The 18,186-nt window shown below is 40.3% G+C and overlaps 1 protein-coding gene across 11 annotated transcripts in view; it reads right to left on the reverse strand.

The window, feature by feature from the left end:
* Nucleotides 1-4,830: 4,830 nt before the first annotated feature.
* PLEKHA1 (pleckstrin homology domain containing A1) overlaps nucleotides 4,831-18,186 on the reverse strand; it is a 39,565-nt gene continuing 26,209 nt past the window's right edge. For 2 of the 11 annotated variants that reach the window (XM_062635252.1, XM_062635253.1), the window contains exons 6-13: nucleotides 18,025-18,156; nucleotides 16,376-16,519; nucleotides 15,235-15,303; nucleotides 12,825-12,889; nucleotides 11,922-11,985; nucleotides 10,653-10,742; nucleotides 9,466-9,540; nucleotides 4,831-7,355 (exon numbers count right to left, since the gene is read on the reverse strand). In XM_062635252.1, the coding sequence (XP_062491236.1) occupies nucleotides 7,026-7,355; nucleotides 9,466-9,540; nucleotides 10,653-10,742; nucleotides 11,922-11,985; nucleotides 12,825-12,889; nucleotides 15,235-15,303; nucleotides 16,376-16,519; nucleotides 18,025-18,156 (969 nt within the window). In that variant the 3' untranslated portion in view covers nucleotides 4,831-7,025. Of the gene's footprint in view, nucleotides 7,356-9,435; nucleotides 9,541-10,624; nucleotides 10,743-11,921; nucleotides 11,986-12,824; nucleotides 12,890-15,234; nucleotides 15,304-16,375; nucleotides 16,520-18,024; nucleotides 18,157-18,186 lie in introns of all 11 variants that reach the window. The other 9 variants (XM_062635256.1, XM_062635264.1, XM_062635260.1 and 6 more) reach the window with 8 other exon arrangements.

Genomic DNA, 18,186 nt, shown 5'->3' on the forward strand with positions numbered 1-18,186 from the left:
GGAAAGGGTGGGAAGGAAGAAGCAAGGAAATGATGATAAAAGATGGCATTTGGCAGGAGAGAAAGGGGTTAACATTGTAGTCTGGGACCAGAAGGATGTTGGCCAGAAAAGAGAGGATGGGAGAAGTTTGGGATGGCCAGAGGGCCAATGTTCTGAGCAAAGCAAGCAGCTTGGACTTTGCAGAAAGCTTGTCTAGGTTTATTACGCCTGTGTTATCATCTAGCTTCATTTGCTGATGGCTTTCTCCCAGTTTCTGGCCAGGATTTAACATCCTACCCCCACCCTCCAAAACCCAGGACTTCTCTACTTTGTAGACTTCTCTGTCTTGTTAAATACCAACCAAGCACAACCCATCAAACAACACAACCCCCAACCTTACTTCTTAAATCCCAGTGCCGGTTTCATTTCATTACCAAAGAAATGCTGTTACTTGGAAGGAGAATGGCAGCAAACCAGGGGATTTAAACAGCACACTCTTTTCCAGATGTGAATTCAGCCCCGGAGCTCGACAAGTGCAGCTGTTGGCATAGTGTACGGAATAGAGCAAAGATCAGAAGTGTCTTTTGTGGATCCTCACAGGAAACCAAGCAACCTGGCCTGAGACACTGATGATGGTCTGAAACAGTTAAATATGGATTTGGATTTCCCTTGGTGTCCGAGGGCAGCCCTACAACCAGGAGCATTGCACTATGGGCAGGGACTGTAAAGCAAGCGTGGAGGCTTCATAATGAACCTAATGTTAATTTACAGGAAACAAGTGCACTGCGATGGTAACCTGCAGCTGACACCCGCCTATTGAGAACAGGCGTTTCTCTGGTGTCCTGCTCAGTTATCATTAGGAGAATGGGGACAACAGGAATGGCGTGCAGCAGAGTGGTTGAAATTCCTAAAAGCTGCGTTCACTCTGCAGATCTATATGGAAAATTACAGTGCTGACAGTCATTTTAAATGCAAATCCCTAATTACAGTGCCAAAGGTGGCACTTTGAGGAGCGATATTCCACACTGCTACCCCATTACACATAGCCGTAACAAACGAGTACCAGGTCCTGGCTCTTGGAGAGGCTGCAGCGAAGCCCCACAGCACTGATGGACACGATTCAGCTGTGGAGCAGGATTCACACTTCACTGCTCCTGCCAGCAGCCTTCATTGCTTCCATGGAAGCATCATCTCAGGAGCTCTTCAGCAGCTTACTGGCTTGGAGCATCAAATAGTTACAGAAGCTGTGCTCTAAAAGTATTAAGACATTAAATGAAACTGATGAAAGGTTAAAACTATAAATAGCACAGAGGGCTTCAAATGGGTTTTATTTCATTTAACTTTTAAACTTTAAACTCCTCTTTAATTTCTTCCCTTTTTCCCACCTCAAATTAATACGGAATCTTTATAAAACCAGTTCTGTTGCACACCTTCAGAGTGCACACTTTTGGTGTGCTCACTGATTTCTCCATCTGTTGTGATACAGATTTCCTATAGAGCCTAAAACAAATTGGTCTTTAGACTGCAATATTTTCTACTAACAGAGCCTTTTTTTGTGATAGGAGGTACACACTGCGTTGCTGTATGCACTTTTAACTTAGGTCTGTATAGGACTGCAATGTCTTAACCTATATAAACAATTGCAAAACCTCAAAGTCAAAAAGTAAGATGATTAAAATGGCAGCTGAGTTAGTAAAGAATGAAGTTTCAAACTGGTTATGTCCTGTCCTTCAGCCTGGAGCTCTGATTGCTCTGGTTTAGCTCCAAGTTTCTATCATCTTCGCGTTGCATTACTTTGCCTACTAGAGATGCTTCCTTCCCAGTCTGGTAGTTGAAGAGGCTGTGCTCACCTGAGACAGTGTAAAGGTGCTTCTGCCCAGCTGCATCACTCCAGATAACCACTTTCCCAGGTACATCCCGGAAACTTTAAACTGCAGTGATTGAAAGTCAACAAGCTCAGCTCAAGGCCTCGTAGTGCAGCAAGTTACTGCATTACGCGTCTCTTCCGAGCCATAATGAATGTTTTGAGCCTGCACATTTGGTACAATCATCTACCAGATGGATACCTGCTTCTCATTCAGAAAAGGCTATTCGCATAAGACTGAATTACTACCCAGCTGTTTGCACGAGGCTTCTCTTGTACTGGTTTACTGCAGGGAAACATGGGATGTCATCTAGAGGAACATAGATAGGCTCAAGAACTTGGCCAACACACCCCCCCCCCCAGTCAACAAGGCCACCTACAAGGTCCTGCATCTGGGTCAGGGCAATCCCAAGCACACAGACTGGGCAGAACCTGGATGGAGCGGCCCTGAGGAGAAGGACTTCTGGGTGCTGGGTGATGAGAAGCTCCCCATGACCCGGCTTCAGTGGGTGCTTGAGCCCAGAACCCCCCAGTGTGCTGGGCTGCACCTCTGGAGTGTGAGCAGCACCTCAGGGAGGGGATCCTGCCCCTCTGCTGTGCTCTGGGGAGACCCCCCCTGCAGTCCTGATCCAGCTCTGGGGCAGCAGCACAAGAGGGACCTGGAGCTGTTGGAGCGAGGCCAGAGGAGGCCGTGGAGATGCTGCGAGGGCTGGAGCAGCTCTGCTCTGGAGCCAGGCTGAGAGAGCTGGGCTGGGGCAGCCAGGAGAAGAGAAGGCTCCTGAAGGGGAGACCTGAGAGCAGCTCCAGTGCCTGAAGGGGCTGCAGGAAACCTGGAGAGGGGCTTGGGACAAGGGCCTGTAGGGACAGGCCAAGGGGAATGGCTTTAACCTGCCCGAGGGGAGACTGAGATGAGCTCTTAGGCAGAAGCTCTTCCCTGTGAGGGTGCTGAGGCGCTGGCACAGGGTGCCCAGAGAAGCTGTGGCTGCCCCATCCCTGGCAGTGTTCAAGGCCAGGTTGGACACAGGGGCTTGGAGCAAGCTGCTCTAGTGGAAGGTGTCCCTGCCCGTGGCAGGGGTTGGAACTGGATGAGCTTTGAGGTCCCTTCCAACCCAAACCATTCTATGTAGGGGCAGTTCTTAAATTTCTTCTGTTCCAACTATTTTTTAGCATCCTCTCATTGTCTGCAGTTGTTTTCCAGTCAGTAGCATCACGAGAAACCCCTGACTTTCATTATTCACTGGACAAGTTAACAGATTATTCACTTTCTCACTGTAACATCACAGCTTCCTCAGGAATAAACTGGTGTAAAAAACAGCAGGAGAAAGGGATATTTTGATGTCTTCAATTTGCTGCCATTGCTATTCAAAGCTTGCAAGGAGCAAGAGTTTAGAAGAAAACCACCATGAAACCCACAACAAAACAACTTGGAGTGGTCCAATGACTTAACTGGAGTTTCAAGATGGATTTCTAAGACTCAAGGGATACACTTCAGAATTAAATGCCCGACTTGAGGTTTAAGGCTAGAGCATGACCTCTAGGTGGTGCTGACATCCTGTTATTCCATGAGGTTACGGCATATTCCAGCATAATAAAACTATATTCTGGACCATTGCCTTTTGGCAGTTACCTTCAGGCATGTGGATTGTAGATTTAGCAGTCACAGTTTCTCTGAATTTCTTATTGCAACACAGTGGGTTTAAATCTATGACCAGGAAGAATAACTCAATTCCCCCTTCAGTAAAGGGGCGAGAAGTACACAGCGAACACAGACATGCGAGACGGCACGTAGTAAGACAGAGCATCCAAGTCGTTCCAGTGACCACAGCTCGGGTCTCAACAGGCTGTGAGAAGTAACAAAGGTTTTGATGAAAATAATGAGGACCAAAAAAGCTGAAAGCTAAGCAGCAGAGATGCATGTGGTAAGATAGTGAACTAGAACCGGTGTTTTCAGCCTGTTTAACTGCATTTGAGTTGCAGCCACTGATTGTTATTTTATTCTGGTTATTTAATACTGGGAACTATTAATTGTATTGCTGTACGTGGGTTAGTAGCTAACTTGGTGTACCAAGGATCTTACTGGAACATCGGCTCTACACCACTGCAGTCAAGCTGCTTTTGGAACTTGGTGATGTTACGCTGAAAACACCTAATTTAAATGGAGATGGGCTACTGAAGGTACAATTAAATCCACATTCCACACCAGCTCTGGCCTGTGCGACTGGTGAAAATGGGAGCTTCAAGGCACTCAGGGCAGCAGCTCCTCTAGAAGATGCGTGTCAGGGAGCAAAATGTTGGGGGCAAGAGCATGCACATTGATACTAGTGCAGCTGCAGATGGGCACGTACCTGGAGTAATTCACGGTCAGAAGATGTCGCAGTGGAGCTGGAATTTGTGCGTTCAGCCTGTATCTTACCTCAGTTCCTGCTCTTTAGCTGAAGCTTGTGTACTGTTGGGACAGATTGAGTGTGCTGCTTTACAACAGGGAAAAGGACTTGGGAAGTGCAGTCACTCAAGTATGATAGTATCACACTGTCTACCATACAGTGAGGTGCTTCCAGATGATATCCAGGTGGTGTTATTTCAGGAATACATTTTGGAGAGAGAACCTTTCTCATACAACACTATAAAGCCAGGAAAACACGTTACATTTTGTTCTCCTGGGGCATCCTGGTTTTTCCCCCCTTTCAGATGGTGCCTGATAGTTTCCGAATGGTTAACTTGACATTACCTTGCCTCATCTCTTCCCTTCCACTGATGCAAAAGACACCTGATTGATTTCCCTTGCATAACATGTAAAACTTCCACAGAAGAGACCAAGAACAGTGTAAGAAAAACAGCACATTCTGTTCAGTTTCTTTCTTAGGCTACACAACCTGGTCAGATTTGAGGAATTAAGACATTATAGCTGGATAAAGGATAATTTGAGCTTTTATATGCTCCAAAGAAATACATTGTTCTGATATTTAACAAGGAAACGGAGCCAGATATTAAGTTACCCAAACTGATTTATTGACAATTTCAATGTGACATATTTACAGCACTGTTTCTAAAATAATTTAACAATTTTCATAGATTTATAAAAGTACTGATAAATAGGAGACCCTGACAATTACCAACCACAAATATTTCCCTATGCTACTGAACTACAACAGTAGTTCTTTTTTCCTCTTCTTTTTTTTTTTGCCCCCCTCTTTTTGTAAGTCCCATAATGGAGCTGCTTTACCTCCACCCAATGTGGAAAATTGCCAATACCAAAATATAATAGAATGAACATGCAGTGTGAAAGCTGTACCAGAGCGGGTGATTTCAGATGTTAGACTACAGTAAAAAATATTTCAATGCAAAGTGTCTTCCACACAGAATGTACTTGTGAAAAAATAAGCTTTTAAAGAGCTATTATCTGTATAGAAGTTAAAACCTACAATACTAGTACAGACATTTACAGGAACTTCCAATTCTGTGCTAGTTTTCACATATATCTAAAGAGTCAAACAAAACCAGTCATTTACAAAGACCACTGCCTTAAGACAGTGGTTAGTTAGCTTATGGATAAACAAAAAGATGAAGGTGCTGATAGAATTTAAGGTTTTGAAGTTAGATATATTTCATTCTTCTATGACACCAATTAGTCTATCCTTGGATCAACAAATTATCATGGCAAAGCCATCCATATCTCTCAAGCAGGAAGTCAGTTTGGAAGCTGGAGAGAAGATGGACTTGTATGATATGCATCTTAGGTTCCAGGAGACCAAAAAACCCAAAGTATCACCAAGCTGGACAATCTGAATCACACTAAGCAGCAGCATGAGATATTTGTGGGGTTGGGATTAAAGCAAACATTTCTTTGTCAAAAATGATGAACAGGACACACCCCATCTAATCCAATACTTGAAATGTAAAGGTTCTTCCCATTTGCATCACTGAAGCCCCGTAACACAGTGTACACAGAGAACAAATACTCTCCTTTTAAACAAACCATATATTGCACAGCTAGCAGGTGCAATACCAGAACACTGGTATCCCTAGTGGAAGTTTCCTGTTTTAAATAGCTGTTTCAGACTATGCTACTCAGACCAACTCCCAGCCAGTGTTCAAAACCATTAGGAATGGTTGGTGTACATAACTAATCCCAAAGTGTTTCAACAACGTGAGAAAAAACACAGGCACTTAAGATTCTTAGTGCACCGAAAGTTATAGGCCACAATTGCATGACTATGAACAGCTCGGTACCAACAATGACAAAACTAACTCAGGAGGTCTTCCACTGATCAATACAGAGACGAGAACTGCTCACAAAGCACTGGTAAGAAAACCATTCTCAAAACAGTTATCAAACGACACATTTAGACATTTAAGAGAAATTAATTGCTGCAAAGCCTAATGTAACACAATAGAAACCCTACTTAGTTCAAAAGACCTAAAAAGTGTCCGAATTCCAAAGTCCAATTTCTCTTCTCCCCACCTCCAGAACACCCACCGTGACATGCAGTCCATTGAAAACCCAATGTGCAAAAGGCTATAACCCACCTTCAGGAGTGCATCAAAAATAGGCTGACTATTCAAAATATTATTTTAGTGGACATTTCACAGCACCATAATGAGAATTCCACAATTCAGAATTCTGGGTCTGATAACAAATCCGTTGACACTGTTGATCCTAAAGAACAGAAGAAACTTTCTGTGCATTTCCTATCTGAAAGTCACGGAGAGAAACAATCCTCATCTATGCCTAAAGCCTCACTGCAGTTCAAAATGATATTAAATAATCGCATTTGTTGGCAATAAGTTCTCCACAATGTAGCATTAGTTGTGAATTTGTTAAGTGTGCCAGATTAGGAATGAAGAGTTGCTGGTACCTTGCTTACTCGCACAAGTACATTTTGGTTTTGTCTTTTGCTTTAGTTTTCCTCCTAAACTGTGCAGTGTCCCCTCCCTAGTAAGTGATTTACTATCAGGCTTTGAGAAAACACCTAAGGTCCATTTCTGACCCTCAGCTGAAAGGCAATATACTAACACCTTATATATACACATGTGTGCACACAAACACACACACATCCATATATATAAAAATCAGTGTTCCGGTTTTTTTGTTCTCATTTCCTATAATTTTCTTTGGTTCAAAGTCCGAGCAAGGAAATTAAGAGGACCAAACAAATGGATCATTCTCCAAACACTTCCATCATTACACATCACTAACTGGAAGGCTTGCATCATCCAGATCCACAAGGCCAGGATCCTGTTCCTGAGTGCCATTTTTACTTTGGGGTTCCGAGAAGCCCCGTTCAGTCACTTTGGAAGCTGATTCTCTTGGAGTGACAACCTGGATCTTGTAGCTCCCTGGCCTGGCCTTGGTAAAAGACTCGTGAAATCCTCGCTTCTCCAAGGCAGGGTATTTGGTGTGAGGGTTTGGGACCAGAGGGCTGCCGTGAGCGGCTGTGGAATGTGAGGAGGCTGGGGCTGGGATGGCAGAACGGAGAGCATGGTTGGGTTCGGAAGAAGACTCGGGATGCTCCTGGAAAAAGAAGAGCAGGTGTCAGATGAAGCCATCGAGAGCACACTGGAAAGATGCAGTTTCAGAGTTTGCTCTCAGAGAAAACAATAAAACCAAGACAGAAAATACACAAAGCGAAGCATCAGCCACAGCAGCGGGAGGCAGGTGCTTTCTCAAGGCGGTGTGTTATTAAATGTGAGCTTACAGCAGTACGTGACACAATGTCAGGTTCTTCATTTGAAGACATTACATTTCTTAAATCAAGTTCAGCAGCTCTTTAGACTGTATAACAGAGTCCAGCAAATTGAGGCTTCTCATTTTACTATGTTAAGTAACCTTCTGAAGATACACATTTGAAAGTGGCACCTTTCCAAGAGAAAAATGTATTCAAACATACCTATATACATCAGGTGCTCCCATGCTAAATCCTGAAGTGATGCACATTTTACTGATCCCTCCTTATGGGGTTCCAGTCTCCCAAGGGACCAAACAAAAATAGTAACTACTTTGTGCTATCAAGACTGTGTAACAATTTCCAAAGTTAATGGAGCAAGAAACTGATTTTGAAGCTATTCCTTCTGATTGCCGAGTTATTTTCTTGTGTTTAATAGTATTAACTGCCATTCTGTTGGCCTTTACATAACTGTTAGATTGATACTGTGGAAAAAAATCATCCACCATTTACTTACTGATAGAAACAAATTCCCAGACTACCTAGGAAACATTTCGATGCCTACAGCATAGGCACAGAGTGCCATTTTACATATCTTAGGATACCTTGCCTGATCTACAGCTCCAGAACAAAACATTCCTTAGGTTCTGCATCACATCTATCAGTTCTGTCAGGATGTCCCAGATACCTAGGGATATCTAAAGCAGTGCTGGATACAGTTTTAAGTGATGTGAATAAGTGCTATGTGTGATGATGCAGTGAATACTTCACTCTGCATGCCACAGGGGCTGCAGCTGCTGCCACTTCTGCCATCACCAGCCTTAGGGTTGCAGCCCCATGTGTGGATGGAAGTCACTTTCCAAGCACATATATTAGCAAAAAAACCCATCATAGATGTATATCCAAGATGCAAATAACACATCCTAAATGAAATACTTATTCTTTCACAGCAGTTTCCCAAGTTTTAGAATGCTATGACATAAGGTCATGAATTTAGTCATATTTCATAAAAAGAAATACAGTAGTCCTTGGCAGAATCCATTAACTAATAGTTCACTATTGGGTTCACTATAGTGAACAACAGTTCACCACTGGGTGAAGGAGCTGTGCAACTTGTTTTGGACTTCAGTTTTGTGCTGAGTTTCATTGAAGTCTTTCACATGATTTACACTGCCTTATTTCACACCTGACTTGATACTCCAATTCACGAAAAACATCATTCAGTGATTTACCTACTATTCTTATTTTCAATAACTTGAGTTCAACAAATAGCATAAAAGTAAGGCATGTGAGAACAAGATGTCTATAAATTGAGCTGATTTGGATACTCAGATTTTACTACCCACACTGACTGTAATTTCACAGTTAAGAGACTATGCTGCTGGATTACTCCTAAAACGGACTGCTTTGAACAGTGTACCAATTACACATTGCAATGCTTCTACGCTGGAATGCATCATTTCATGCAGAGACTTAGAAGCCATGCAAATCAGGCTACAATATTATCCTTCCAATTGCTAGAGTTACAACGTGCATGTTTTTCTGTGCACGCATCTGCATTAGTTTGTGGGTAGCTTAAATCTCATTTTGCTTTTGCGCAGTTTCATAAAACAAATGGAAAGTAAAATGGAAATATGAACTCTCATGCAAATTAGATTTAATACTTTCCTGTTACAATGACATCACATAACTTATGTTTAAATAGACAGCATGGTTTGAAGTATCATGACATGGTTTTGCCAGTTTTAATTCCCAATTATTTTAAAAGCAAGAAAAAACAGTGAGAACCTGTAAGTGAATGATATAATTTATTAGTTAGCTTTAAGTAATGGGAATGACAACAGGTAGCCATACTTTTAGTTTTTTTATAGTGCAAATTAGTCTCTAGCCCTCTGTTAAGAAGGCAAGTTTACATGAGAGCCCACATACGTGCTGCATTCACCAGTTCTTGATGTATACCTCTGTATACAAGGATTCGACAGCCTTCTGGCCTGCCGCATCTGGAACACAGTGCAAAGCTAAGATTAGAGTAACCTATACTTGGGGAAAGAAGAGAAGAGAGGGAAAAAGAAAGAAGTGATGCAGACAGTAATAGCTAGATTGCTCAGTTAGCCCCACAAAAAAAATAAGCATACACAAAGAACAGTTATCTGCATATCTTCATTCCCCCCAAAAGAAACAGAACTTAATGATGGGGAGTTGTATTTCAAAGCGTGAAGCAGCTCCTGGCTGCAAAAACTAATTGAGAGCTTAGAGTTAAATGAAACACTGAATCAATGCAAATGTGTAATCAAAAGCCAGATTTACATTCTCAGATTTCAGATGATGGGGGTAATGATATATTCAGTTTACTACAAAACATCCCATAGCCAGAAAGTGAAAACCACAGCTTGCAACATCTGAACTGTAAAGTACTCGATGTGTTAAATCTGCATATACTTGGAGACACTGTGACACCACAGAAACCTTTGCTGCTTATCACAAGCTCATGTACTTTGTACTGAACATCTCATGCAGTTTAAATGCATGAAGTGCTGGCATCCACATGGCTTCACAAATATTAAGCTTTGTCACAGTTTCTCAGTTCAGTAAAGCTCGGTGGTGTTCACGCTACGTTTCAAACCGTAGAAGAAACTAATTCATGCGAGCAGAGATCTCTAGAGGAGTCACTTTAAATTTGACTCTGTATCTGCATATACAATAGACTATCAACAACAGAAAACAACAATTTAGTAGTGAGAGTTGTTAAAAACAAATTAGGATTTTGCCAGTTGATTGCAAAACTCAACAATCAGCAGAAACACCTCGCAGGAATTAGAACGTTTCAGTTTTACTTCCAAACTAGTAGTAGTGACAAAAATCCTACTGAACTCAGAAGACTTCTTCTAGGTTAGCAGTTGCATTATCTACACGTTCAAGACAATACAATGCACATAGTTATATATATAGGTAAGACTTAGATAAGTGCCCAATTAAAAAACACAACATATTCTATGCCAGTCTGTATGAAAGTTCATGCAAAGATGCCACGTTACTACAGGACAGGACAGAGAACAGGTGAGAGGGAACAAAAAACCAATTAGAACTTCATGTGCACAAGGGAACATCAGTTAATCACATTTTCTCTGAGGTTCAGAGTAACATACGGAAGCCGCTGATCTTCCAGGTCCCCGCTGTGCTACAATGGCCCCAGAAATTGCTTTTATCCAACTGTGCATGTCTTCTGGACTGTCCGCCTGGATCAAACAACATGCATTGTATTTAATGTGATCAGCTTGCAAATGTCCCAGTGTCCTGACCATCTGCATTAAAATGACAGCCCTACCCTACTTCAGTAGTCCGTGATTTAAGAAATGGAAGTCCCTGTGGCTTTAACCATGATTTCTTAAAATCTTACCCTGAATTTACTATATGCATATAGTTATATACAATATTAAGCAAGAAGTATTTTTATACTATCTGCGTACTCGACTCAAATCTTTACTTCCAGCAAACAAAAAAGTTAAAGCACCCACACAAATTGTTACAGATTTGACTCCTCTTAAGCAGTTTTTGGCCAACAGCATAACCTGTACTCCTCAGTCACTGCTGCACTTTACTTCTGTGAGGTATTTACTGAAGAGCTGCAGTCAAATAAAAACCAGTCTCTTTTGGGGGTCAGCTGTGCATTTACTCAGAATAACAATCCAACATAGATGAACACTGAATACCAAGGGTGCACATATCTGGGATAAAGGCAGATCAAAACCTAAAGCTATCTCCTAATTAGGTTTCTGCTTCATTAAACTATCACATCCACCCAGCATTAAACATCTGCAACATGTCAGTTATATTCAGCTCGTAACTCAGCATCTGGCACCACTGCCTGTATTAGGCTATACAGACCTTTCTGATCCTACAAGGGAAGCTCCAGTACTATGAGCATCACATTCCCACGTAGCTAGGAAAAGCAAGTCTTTGTGATTTTTAGATGACATGGAAAGGATGCAATGGATAAAGTACACATGGATCCATATTACTAAATAGGGATGGATATCTAAAGGTCGCTGTGCTTTAATAGGTATTTTAAAGTGGAAACTAATTTGAATCTAAGAAACCTATTAGTAGACCTAAAAATTCAGTACTTCAAAATAAAAGATTTACTACACTGAGTTGATCCTACAGAGTCTGAAGATACAAATGCCAATAAAATCACATTAGGATTTATTGTTCAGTATTTTCATACGCTAACAACACAACACTTGCTGTTATGTGGAAGATTTCTTATATGCATCTTTCTGAAACGTAACAGAAATCGCATTCCTTCTGAAAATCACAGCATACCCAAGCACACTTTTAAAAGCAAAACAGCAGCATCTCTCTGCTTTGACTACGGTAGTCTTTGTTTTGCCCAAAGTATAAAACCCAGACATTACCTGTACATAAAAGGTTCGAGAAGTTGTTACAATTTCAAAGAGATTGTCTCTCATCATTATATCACTGCAAACAAAGCACAAAAATAGTTCAACAGCAAGTTCAACTTTCCCACTTTATTTCACAGAGACTCTAGGATGTGCAGAGAGCGCTTGTTGTCTGAAGATCTTTGCATTTCCTTATCCCTCTACTGTTATTTCTTTGGTAAATACTAAGAAGAAAAAAGCAAACCAGCATCCCTTACTCACTTTATTCCTAAGACTCTCTAATTTACAGTGGCATGTGTGACACTATATCCATTTTCTCTTGGAACATTCTAAAACCATAACATGTTATGTTGAAAAATAGTTATTGCTCAAATTTCTGTAAGTTCCACATATATTTTATGTTTTCACAAAGTATCAGTCCTAAACAGTAGCCTGGTAAAAAAAAAACAAAGCCCCTATCCATCATAACTACTACAAAGGCAACTAATTCCTTTGTATATTACCATTTGGTGGGAGGGAAACAGCAGGAGAAAGAGTGTTCTCATCTAAATTTAGATGAGTTAATGGCCTCTAAAGGTTTAGAGATGACATAAGCAGAACAGAGACTCCTAAAATTGCTGCCCCAAATCAGACAGCACCTATGCATCTCCAACTCCTGACTGTATGAAATTCCTTTGTTTCACCCTTGTCCAATGCATCTACACTCGATTGAATGTTACAATTTGAAACATACATTAATAGAGAACCATCAAAACCAGTCCGATGCACAAAACTGCCTGCTGTCCTAGAAATAAAGTATCACACATGCATACAACAGCTGAAGGAATCAAAGTTCTCTGTTGCTTCCAACTAGCAGTCTGGCCATGACAAAGCAGCATACTACATCCCATATAATGGCATCAGTGCTTCTCTCCTCACCTTTGTTTGCATTCCTGAACTTTATGGACCTCCTTAAGTGGTATAACCCTGAGAGGTTCCTTTTCCTGAAAATAAGGCAAAGATATTTTAGTAGAGTAAATCTAACAACTACAAGACAGTCAGAAAACCAGAGGTCAGGACAGCTGACAGCAGCAGAGTTAGATAAATGAGACTTACAAGGCAGTATTTTATGCAAAAGGTGGTGTCGACCTAAATTGAAGTTGCTTTTGTTAGTATGAAACTAACAATGGCACTTGCAATGAAGAGGAAGCCAAATTAAGAAGTAAAAAAAACCCAAATCATTCGTTCACCTTACTGTAAGGGAGACAATCACCCCTAAGCAGATCGTAAAACTGAATCTGGCCTCAAGCAGCTCATTTCAGTACAACAGTCATTAAATATATTTGCTATGAAATGCTACAATACAAGATACTTTGTTAATTGTACATACATGGCTTTAAATAAGATTAACTGTATACTATACTCAACATAATTAGAAATAATACACAGAAATCAGTGATACCAAACCCTGTAACAGAGCAAGAATTCTTAAAGCATATGAAAATTCTGTTACTGCAGCAAAAATAAGTGCTACAATTCTGTCAAAGAGGGAAAGAAGTGAGAACACTCTAACAGAAATACTTTCACTTTTGCCATGACAACATGATGTCACACATACTATTGTATTTTCCTGTGGTTGTCGCAGTCAAACACAAACAAACCCAACTTATTTTACCTCCTACTGGGTTTTCTTTAAGCAATGTTACAATGAACAACTTCAGTTGGCTTCAGCTTACGGACAAAACAAAAGCTGTCAGCTCTGAATGACTTTCTCTACAAAATCTATTACATATGTTTAAGAGACGACTTTCTTTACAGTATCTATTACATATGTTTAAGAGACTTATGTTGTTAATAGCAAACAGTGAATGTCACCTAAAAATAACCATCCTCAAACACCAGTTTTCATTAGATCACTTGTCTCTACAGCAGATCAAATGTACGGAGCTTAAAACTCAGTATTTTCAGTTATTTTGCCCCTCTTTCCCTCTCTCCCCTCCCTGCTCCTTCCTAGGTTCACTCATCCATTACAACAGAGTCTTTAAAATAATAAATCAATTGTGAACTGCAGGATCATCCCTGGAATACAGACACCTGATGCAGGGAGCACCTGTTTTTCCTGTCTTAATAGAATCATTAGACAGGTTGGGTTCTTCCCTGTGAAGGTGGTGAGGCACTGGCACAGGGTGCCCAGAAAAGCTGTGGCTGCCCCATCCCTGGCAGTGTTCAAGGCCAGCTTGGACACAGGGGCTTGGAGCAAGCTGCTCTAGTGGAAGGTGTCCCTGCCCGTGGCAGGGGTTGGAACCGGATGAGCTTTAAGGTCCCTTTCAACCCTAATCAATCTGTGATTCTATGAAACACTAAGTGTGTGTATTGCTACCATCTTTCTAGTATATTCTCACACAGTACAATTCTTCACTGAAGGTTCTGTTTGCTTGTGAGCAATCTGTGCTCAGATATATATTTTTGTAAATAAAAATAGAAGGTTTATTATAGGCACATGAGTCAGTTATGCTGACACAAAGATAATGATGCAAGACCAAACAAACTTCTGCTACTGTTTACTCTCTTGTCAAATTAAAGCAAAAGTTCTCTTCAGAAACAGCCTAAAATTTGGGTTCTTGACATTCTGCATCTTGCAGTTGGCCTCTAAACTCAAACTTCCATAATTCACAATACTCTACAACTCAGGAATTCATTCCTTAGCTGCAGATTTTCCCATGTTTAGTAAGTGTGGGATTCCATTTCAGGGAAAACAGACTGCTTCCAGCATCAGCCACTTAATGTTTAAATGAAGCCTGAAGGCACTTAAGATTTGATCAAAACTGGTCAAAAGGTTGAAGAGTGATGAGTGGGGAAGAAAGATCATGAAACCAAAGCAAACTCTCTAAGTGTTGCTGCTGAACAGCAGAGTTTTTTGGCTGTTTTAGCTGCCATGGTGACATGAGTGAAGGGAAAAGATCCCATCATTTGTATGATAAACTACCCCATCATTCTAACTTGAAATTCATAACTGCAAGATGATAGTTTTGTCTCTCTGCATAATGATCAGCTATTTCAGGAACACAGCGAGTACAAAGTGACATAAAATACTAATACAAAAATCAGGGTGATTGTAGAATACAGCCGATTCCTGTTCATTAGTGCCCTTCAAAAAGATTCCCCAAACAGAAGACTGAAGTCCAAGTTAACAGCCACCCTATTAATTATTTTCCTCTTCCCAATCACAGAAACTTATTCGAGTCCAGAGCTGCAGGAGCAGCACAGCACATTTTTCAAATACAAATGTATTTCTTTTGATATTCTTGCTTGATATTCACTGGAAAATAACACCCATTGAAAAACTTACCAGTTCAGACTTAAAATACCCTATTGTGTTTTCGTCTAACTGAAAGTATCTTCTCTTCCAGTTCTTCATCTGTTAAAGGAAAGAATAAACATGTATGTATTTTATGACAGGTAAATATAGTTGTATTTTATATATTATGCATCAATTTATATTTCAACTTCTAGTTTATATTTCTAATATATGGTAGCGCATAATTCCTATATATTTAAGTATTAATCTATAATGTTTATTTTTAACATATCACAGACTGGTTTGGGTTGGAAAGGACCTGAAAGCTCATCCAGTTCCAATCCCCTGCCACAGGCAGGGACACCTTCTACTAGAGCAGCTTGCTCCAAGCCCTGTCCAGTTTATTTGCAGGTGTGATGCTTACTAATATAGTGTCCCCGAAATAATTCTGCAAGATTCTGCCCTATTTAGACTGCTAAAATTAAAGATTCTGGAAGCTATTTCTGTGGTAAGAATTGTTCAGCAATCTCCTTTGAAACTGTAGCAACTCAGTGGCACAAATACCCACTGGGAATGTTAAAAGACATTAAAGGTTTTTAGTTTATTTTTTTAAATTTAAAAATAAGGAATGTTATAGAAGAAGCTTCATAATCCAAGATAAAATTAGCCTGAAAAGTCACGAAGCATCTTGCTTAATCTGAACTATCTGTTCCTTCTATTAGCAAGGCATCACGTGAATAGTTCCACTTGTGTTAGTCAGTCTGGCAGGTTGTATAATTCTTCCTCTGAGCTGCAACATTAGCTTTTTTTGAAGCATTTTAGTGATTTAAAAAGCATGCAGGCATTGCACTTCTGCCTTAATTTAGATATTCTAATATGGATCTCTATATAACTGCAGGACAGAGTAATTCCTAGCTGCGTGCACTAACCATGATATGAAAAAGCCTCTGTGCACACACTTTTCCTCTCCAAACATCTCCAACAACATAACACTGAAGAATGTTATGAAAAGAAGTAACACAGTAGTGAATTACATGCTACTGGAGGATGAGTTCTCTCTTAATAGTGTTGGTTGTGCTGAAGTTACCAGCAATTATGTCTTTTTTGTTTAAATCATCTATTCGGTAGGTAAAACTACCACCTTAGGACTTTTGTTCTCAATTAATGAAACACACTGATCTCAAATACTTACCACTGCTCCTTGTTTTACACAGTAACCAGCTTTGATAATAGCATTATCTGGGGGATGCTTAGCAGAAAAATAAGGAAGGTGACTTTGCGACCGTTTCAAGTAATTACTATCACCCCCTTCACTGCACTCACTGGTTTCTTCTTTCTAGAAAAAAGCAGGAAAGTTCAGAACACTCAGGTTTTTTTTCTAAAGGTCAAAGAATAACTGTACTAGTTGTAATAGGGAAGAATTGCATCAGCCCATGCTCACAAATCCCATTTCTAATTTGTCTGAAAGGCCAAAATACCTCAACTGATACCTAAAGACAAGTAATGAGACTCTCCAAAAGCTCTTGCCAAAGACTTGGCAAGCTCCATTTAGAAACTAAACCAAGATAGTGCTGGGTATCCTCAAACAATATTGACAGACACTCAATGAAGAACATTACAGACCTAAACCCAAGATACATCCGTGTACTTAGTGCAAACACACAACATGACTAAGGGCAAAACACTAGAGGTGGCTACATCAGAGAAAAAGCTATTTCTAGGACCATAAGACACATCAGAATTCACCAACTTAAAATCAGTTCAGGTGTATACGTGTAATTTACATGATATTGATCCAACCTAACTTTTCAGCTCAGGGAACTTCCAGAAACAGATCTAGGTCTGTATCTTTAACACTGCATACATTCTTCTTCCACAAGCTTGTCCACTCTCATACTCGTGTCCCATTTTTGGCAAGGAGTACCTTATGTTTTATTACTCATTGAAAGAAGAATGTCTTTCCTTTGTTTCACCTGGTTACACCATTAGCTTTAGTTTAAAAGCCCGTAGCTCTTATACTGGAACAGTTACACATGGACCAGTTATCCTTCAAATTTTACTCTGAACCTTTCCAGTTCTTGTTTTTAAGGTGAAAACAAAACTGGTCAAGGATGGGATTTATACAGCAATAAAAACATTTGCTGTTTTGCTCCTTATTCTTTTTCTAGCAACTCCTAGTATTTGTGGGGCTTTTCCTCCACTGTTACTGAACATTAAGATGATGTTTTCAGAGTGTGACTGTAGATCTTACCTCTCAAGTGGAAACGGTTATTTCACAATCCAGTATTTTCTATAACAACTAGGATTGTTTTTCCCAAAATCCATTACATCATATTTATTTTCACTGAATCTCACTTCCTATCTTATTTGCCCATGCAGGCCATCTCATAAGGCCCTTCTGCAACAGTTTAATTTGCTGGCATTCTTATTAAATCTAATAATATTGTGTACATATAAGCAGCTGACATAATCCATTGACATAATCACCTCCTTTTTTGCCCACTTTTCCTGGCAGTTAAACGAAGACAGAACTTTGGTATTGTTACCACCAACAGCTCATTTTACATACACAAGATATTTTCAGCATACTAACCAATATCTGAGCAAAAACCACCCCAATACTCAAGCAATTATTTGTATAATTCTTGTATAAAGGGAATAAAACCTTCTGTAAAGGGAATAAAATCCTCAACACCCCCCCCCCCAGTGAGTATCAGTAAGAGATGCACATCAAAATTTAAGTGCTCAGAGCAAGCTATATCGTGATACATAACCTATTTGCTTGTCAAACAACAAAGCTTCCCCTATCAAATAACAGCCCACTTGCTTTAAGGGTATTACCTGGGTAGGTGTAATGATAGGAACACCACCAACAATTTCTGTCCTGTATGAGACTTGCTTCTTTCCACCTGGGCTTTCAGCTTGACGATTTGCATTATCCATCTGACACAGAGGATCAGACTGCTTTGGTACCTGAAAGTAGAAAAGACAATTAACATAAGT

The sequence above is a fragment of the Pezoporus occidentalis genome, unplaced genomic scaffold (assembly GCF_034315485.1).
Source record: "Pezoporus occidentalis ecotype Australia unplaced genomic scaffold, CSIRO_AGI_Poc_V1 ctg45, whole genome shotgun sequence".
NCBI classification, from domain to species: Eukaryota; Metazoa; Chordata; class Aves; order Psittaciformes; family Psittacidae; genus Pezoporus; species Pezoporus occidentalis.